Source organism: Cydia splendana, chromosome 3 (genome assembly GCF_910591565.1).
Source record: "Cydia splendana chromosome 3, ilCydSple1.2, whole genome shotgun sequence".
In the NCBI taxonomy this organism is placed as follows: Eukaryota; Metazoa; Arthropoda; class Insecta; order Lepidoptera; family Tortricidae; genus Cydia; species Cydia splendana.
The window spans coordinates 20,375,350-20,381,968 of record NC_085962.1 but is presented as its reverse complement, the minus strand read 5'-3'; the positions used below and the strand labels follow the sequence as shown (position 1 = coordinate 20,381,968).

Here is a 6,619-nt window from a genome sequence, read left to right as displayed (position 1 = left end):
ATGAAAATCGAATGAAAATGAATCAGTTATACAATGTAAGCTTCACACTTGCTTTTCTAATCCTACAAACCCAATACCACAACAATGTACCAAATTATAATATAAAAGCACATCTAATAGGTACCTTTTTTCTCTAACATGCGTGGAAATATTATCATTAGGATAATAGTAAGTTTAAATTTAAATGCCAATGTATTATCGTACAACACTCGCTTCGCTCAGCCTTTTATAACACACTTCGTAATATACTTAGGTACTCTACAGTATTTTAGAAAGGAAAACCGTTTTTAGTAGAACATAATAAAATATAATATTTTCATGAGTGTAGTTTTATTAACTCTTATCTGACAAGGTAATTGTCTGAACTTAGTGTTCAAACCTTCTAAAATCAGTCTGCAATGTATGTACATTTAAAATAACCTAATTAACGCCAATGACAGGGATACATTCACACAACTTGGGGCAAGCATGTTGTCTGCTCTCGGTATAGACTGGAGACTGTAAGGCCTGAGTGGACGCTCGAAGCGAAGCGTTCGGCGGGGCGTGCAGCGTGGCGTCGGGCTCACAAGTGATTTGAGCAGCGTGCACTAAGACCGCTCCTATACGTTTGCATTTGTTTAACATGCACGCCGCACGCCCCGCCCCGTGCACGCTCAACTCGAGCTCAACTCAGGACTTACACAAAGGAATGGAGACGAGTAAAGATTTTGACAACTATAGTAGGTAGGTAGATGGCGCTGTACGGTGCCATATAGGTACGTTTGTGATTGGAAAAGGTGTCAATTTATACGTTAGTTCTTGAATACAGATAGCGTTATTCATTATTGTGCTACAAGTGCTGCAACCCTCTATTCTATTAGATATTAATCGCTCGTCTTAGATTCGGTTGCACCAAAACGTCTGTCACAGTTAGGTAAATCATTCGCGATATTTAATTGTATGGGAACTTTCATAGTTCTCTGCTGCGTGATGTTGATCAATCTGTTAATTATGGTTGGTGCAACGCCCTTTAATCTGTATTTTTACACGACTGCCCAAAAAAGGAGTGTATTGTTTTTGACAAAGTAATGTATTTGTAAGAAAAGTGTAGCTAAAACATAAATTAACTGCGTGACGCTTATAGAATTTTATTACTAATGGAAAGTTACCGCATAATACGTACCGTCAACTGTTAAAATTGCTATTATAATATTTTTCATTTCGCTTATAAATAAACGGAGATTATTTAAAGCAAACTATTACGTCCATCTGCGCCTATTAAAATTTTAATATAACATAAGTAAATATTTAAAAACAATTGCATAGATCAGGAAAACTACAGGTATTATTAGCGTTGAAAATTTCCGGAAAAATCCCGTTTCTTTCCAAACGGCTCGTTTTTTTCGGATTTTTACGGAAAAAACCATGAGATTTACCGCTTCAATTTTTCCGAAAAAAAATGAAAAAAAAAACAAACTTTTTAAACAGGTTTCAATCGGTTATTTTTTTTTAATACTGGTGAGTAGGTGAATGATTATAGACTTACTTTGCCATTGACATCGGATCGGTGTCAGTTCAGTTCAGTTGTCAAAGTTGTGTAATGACACATTCGTAATGACGAATTGTCATTGTAATGACTTATTGGTTTTTTTCTTTAAAAATCCGAAAAAAACGGAAAAAAAACGAAAATTTCATAAATTTCCGAAAAAATCATTTGATTTTTTCCGACATTTTCAACGCTAGGTATTAAATATGTGTTTTTTATATTGACTAGTTTTTGTAGATAATACGAGGAGTAAGTACCTACAGCTGTTTGTGTTTGAGTTTCAGACAACAGCCCCACCCCGCAAAGTGCAATCGGCAAAACTATTCGCTCATCAAGTCATCAGTGAGTTTGTATGCAGGGATGATAAGCTAATAGTTTTGCCGACTGTACCTAAGACATTACTAGCTTAATAGCTAAACATTTTAGCACCTAGTCTGATATTGACAAAAGACACGGTACTGTAATACTACTAATACTGTAGTATTTCTTTCAAAATTATTATAATTAGTAGGTATATCTTTGCTACAGTGGTTAGAAATATAAGGTACTAAAATGTTCAACTATTCTGCGTATCACTGTACGTCAGGAGTTCCCAACCATTGGAAACGGGAAGAGTGCACAGCTGGAGGGTAATGTGGACGGGGGAAGCTTTTCCAAGAAATCCCGAGATTTTTCGGTTTTTTACCTCCACAAAATCGAAAAGACGATAGCCGAGACTGTTGTGATAATACCTATTCAAAAAAGGTTGGGAACCCCCGATGTATTTACGTAAAAATCTTAGGTATAATTGCTTATTGGCCATTATTTATACATATTATATCTATTAAGTAAAGTACACATAAGTATATAATTAGACGTTGTTTAGCGAAAATACATGCTGGATGACTTTTTGACAGAAGGTTGAAATTGTGATGACCTTAGGCGTTATTTATAAACGCGCTACAAGCCTCAATTAGTTATTAATCGTTTGTCTTTGTCGTAATCGTAAGCCCCCATTCACACGACAGCTTTTTCAACGCGCGTTAAAAAAGCGTTTGAATGACACAAATGGATACGTGTGTATTTATTCACACGACAGCGGTGGCGCTTTTTATCAAGCGTTGTTGGATTTTCGACTTTAAGCCTTGGACGTTAAGTCGAAATTAGAGTGCGGACAGATTCAAGCGCTTTTTTAACGCGCGTTGAAAAAGCTGTCGTGCGAATGGGGGCTTAGTCTCTCGTTTTGTCTTATGTATTTGTAAGAAAAAGATAAACATAAATTTTCTAATTGAAGCTTGTCAAGATTTATGAATATGGGAATTTATTATTATAGGTATATAGGATATCCAGTACATTTCTTCTAAAATAACGTCCAATTGTTGATAGTTACAAAATAATATCACAGATTTTTTTACACTCAAGGTTAAAATCCACTTACGTAATGTAACCGACGACTCAGTCTAAAAGAACTCAAATTCTTTTCATAAATCTTTCGATCTTAACATCTTATGGCAGTCTAAAAATTTCAACATAAAATCCACCCACATAAAACAAAACAACTTCTTTAGATTTTGCATACATTACCCCGCCTTAACAGGTTTTCATTTTCATTCAAATAGATATTTATTTACAATATAGGTATATGTACTATCAGCGTAATTTTCAACACAAAACCATGATAAGTGATAAGGAAACCTTTGAAAATGACGGTAAGAGTCTAAGATACCCTATCGGCAGAAACATACCGGAGTCTAATTAGGTACCTACTTATGAATCATTCATTGGGTCTGAGAGAAAGCCTAATGTTACATATTCATAATGTCTAGTTACTGTTTCAAGGTACTATAATATAAATTATTTGATAAATACTAATATATGCACAAGAAATTAAGTATAGGATATTGATATTACTGTCGAGCTGAATCGCCTTTATATCTCTCGAAAACAAATTATAAATAACAATCATGAATAGTACACTTGCAGTGTTTTAAACCCGGGTGTTGTTACGTAGAGCACATATCATCAAAATCGAGGTGACGCTGTACAATTAAGTAGGTATATAGAAAAAAAGTAATGAAGAAGACACCAAACTTAGCTTTATCATCCAATATGTATGTATGTGCAATCAGCGGCATAAGTAGATAAAGTGGCTTGGAACACCTTAGCCACTAGCCACTATTGTTGTAGCCACGAAAATACCTACATATGTAGTGCATAATTGTTTTCCTTTGTATTTTCTCGGAAACTTTCGTATTTGTTATGCTACTTCAATCAGCCTCAGTAGGTACTTTTTGTACTTACGTGTTTTTGCCGTGAAAATACGATGGAAAATAATTATGCACTACATATATCTGTACTCTACGGTTCTAACGCTAAATGTAGGTAGTATTTGGCATCATCGTCATTATTAATCGATTCTGTTTTTTGTACTCCAGTTATTTAAGCTTAGACTTGGGTTTTATGAAGATACTAAAATCCGTACCGCGCTTTAAAAAGGGCGTGACTCTCGGAAATATTTAATAAGCGCAGTCTTTCAAACCTGAGTTGGGTTCTCTAACTCTACAATAATAATATGACAGGCTAGGGAAACATGCAACATTAAAAGGACAGCCGACTACCGCTTCTTCATACAAATGTGATTCCCGTTACCTATTGAAATTATGGAAAATATTTATACACAATTTGATTTAGGTATGTCTTTTTTAGATTTGTTATAGGTATTATGTTAACATTCAGAGAGGAAAATGGGGACTACATTTGTATAGAGAAGCGGTCGCGCGCGGTCGGCCACATTCCTCCTAAGTGTCAGCCACCATGCTCTGAAGTCTCGCAGCGATCTCTTCGCGCATGCCATCCAGCTCCGTCAGACCTTGGTCAATACCGGCGTGGCTGGCGCTGCTTTTGAACGTCTTTAATAATTCCTCGCCTTCCTGTTCTAATTGTTGGCTCGCCGCTTCTAGGCTCGCGATGTCCATGGGCTGAAATCACAACCTATCTATTCTAATCTCTTTCAAGCCCGCTGACATAGTAGGTAAGTAGGTATAATCAGTTAGGACAAATCGCAGATCTAAAATGTTCCTAACACGCACAGCCCGCACAGGCAGGTTATTTTATTAAAACGAACACTGTACTGTGTGTCTGAATTAACATACAATCATGTCCTTTGGATTGGAACTGTTTAAATTTGTACTAGGTGTAGGTTGTGATACATAGGTAGGTACTTATAGGTATAGAATATAGATATCAACAGTCAAAAAATTCAATTTCCGAGCCATTTTGGACCTTGTCACAGTGATTTTTACCATGTGTTCCCGATTCCCAACAAAGTGAAAATTGTCCCGAAAAACAGCTTCACGTTATAAAACAATAATTTCAAGTTCCGAACTGTCGTCGAGCGTAGTGCCAATAATGTAAAATATTATCGTTGTTTTTAATACAATTACTTTAATTTGAATGTTTTTTTTCCCGACTTAAGTCCCAAAATCCCGATAAATTTATATTTTTTCCCGCTAATAGCGCCTTTCGATCTGGCAATCCTAGACCTCATACTCGCACTACTGTGACAAGGTACAAACGTAGGTACGAAATGGTACTAAAATTACATTCCTGGACCGTACTGTATCGTATTGCAACCCCGGAATTTCGAAGTGTTAGTTTGAAATTATTAAAAAGGTAAATTTCAATATAAATTATCTATTGAATTACTTATATTCTTACCCCCATCATAAACGCGCTACAAACCTCAATTAGCTAATAATCGTTTGTCCATATCTGTCATTTTGACTTATGTATTTGTAAGAATGGGATAAAACATAATTTAACTAAATCAGACCCGTAAAGTTTTATGAATAAGGGGGTTATTTATTAAACGTTGTTGTTTAAACTAAGGTACAGACCTCCTCCTCGTTATCAGAAGCGTCGCTAACGTCGTTCTCAGTTCTCGGGTTACTGTCTCCGCTGTCGTCTGCGATTTCTTTCTTTAATAGCTTACCGAGTAACAGTCCCTGTTTGTGTTGTATGCCTCGTTTAGTCATAACCTAATAAACAAATAAAACTTTACAAAATAGTTATTTGTACAACAAGAGATCAAAGTTTGATATTTCTTCGAGTGCTTATTTTTAGTCCCGTGCAAGCGAAAGATTCTATAATAGATTCACGAGCGTAGCGAGTGAATCTAATTTAGAATCTTGAGCGTAGTAAGGGATTCAAAAGCGCACGAGATGTAAATAACTTTGATCTCGTGTAGTACACAAAATTTTTCACCCTAAGCAGTGAGAACATACCTAGAGGGACAGAAATAATAGAACCCAAGTATATCGAACTTGTATTAGACCCCGCATGTTGAAATGACATTTGACTATAAAGGTCACTTGAATGTCATTTTGTCTCACTCAGTGAGCAAAATGACTCCGTGAGCAAAATCGCATTTTGCTCACTGTTTTTATGAAGCAAAGTACCCTTGTTCGAGCTGCTGAGGCGAAAATATAATTCATTGTGTTCCTACAGTGTGTTCAATGTCAATGTCATAAAAGCGAAGCGTAATGTCAATTGTTTGTTTCTTAATTGGCAACTTGCTTTTTGCGTTAGGCCTACTGCTTAAAATGTCTCCGAGCAACACCGGCTTCCGTCAATTCGGAAGGGAGGAGCCCAAGCGATATCTTACCGTACAAATTTTTTGCGGGGGGAAACGTGCACACAGTTGACACAGTGGCACTTATCACTCATTAGAATACAAAATCCAATATGTAACGATACAGATACATAGAAAATGACACACGTCAAAGACAAATCTTGCACACCTCGATCTCTTTTTGTGTACGGATGAGTCACAACACGCACCGCGCTAGTTGTGTGCATGCGCAGTTGGGCATGTGCTTCGGCAGAGGGGAAATAGTGCGAATGCCGGTTCTCTTCCCGGTGTTACTCGAAGGCTTAAATCAATTATAGAAATACTTACAAAATCAGGACCCAATTCCTCTTGTGTTAGCATACGCGTGGCACGTAGGTCCTTTTCTATTTCTACTACATGCCATTCCAAATGTATAGATTTAGGTATGTAGATTTTTCTTGATAAAACTCTGAAAATGTATAAACTCTACAGTGAATCGTGTTTAT

The 6,619-nt window shown here is 36.4% G+C and overlaps 1 protein-coding gene across 2 annotated transcripts in view; it reads right to left on the bottom strand.

The window, feature by feature from the left end:
- Positions 1-313: 313 nt before the first annotated feature.
- LOC134806763 (uncharacterized) overlaps positions 314-6,619 on the bottom strand; it is a 29,385-nt gene continuing 23,079 nt past the window's right edge. For both annotated transcript variants that reach the window (XM_063780089.1, XM_063780088.1), the window contains 3 exons: positions 6,462-6,582; positions 5,401-5,541; positions 314-4,482 (listed from right to left, as the gene is read on the bottom strand). In XM_063780089.1, the coding sequence (XP_063636159.1) occupies positions 4,303-4,482; positions 5,401-5,541; positions 6,462-6,582 (442 nt within the window). In that variant the 3' untranslated portion in view covers positions 314-4,302. The remainder of the gene's footprint in view (positions 4,483-5,400; positions 5,542-6,461; positions 6,583-6,619) is intronic.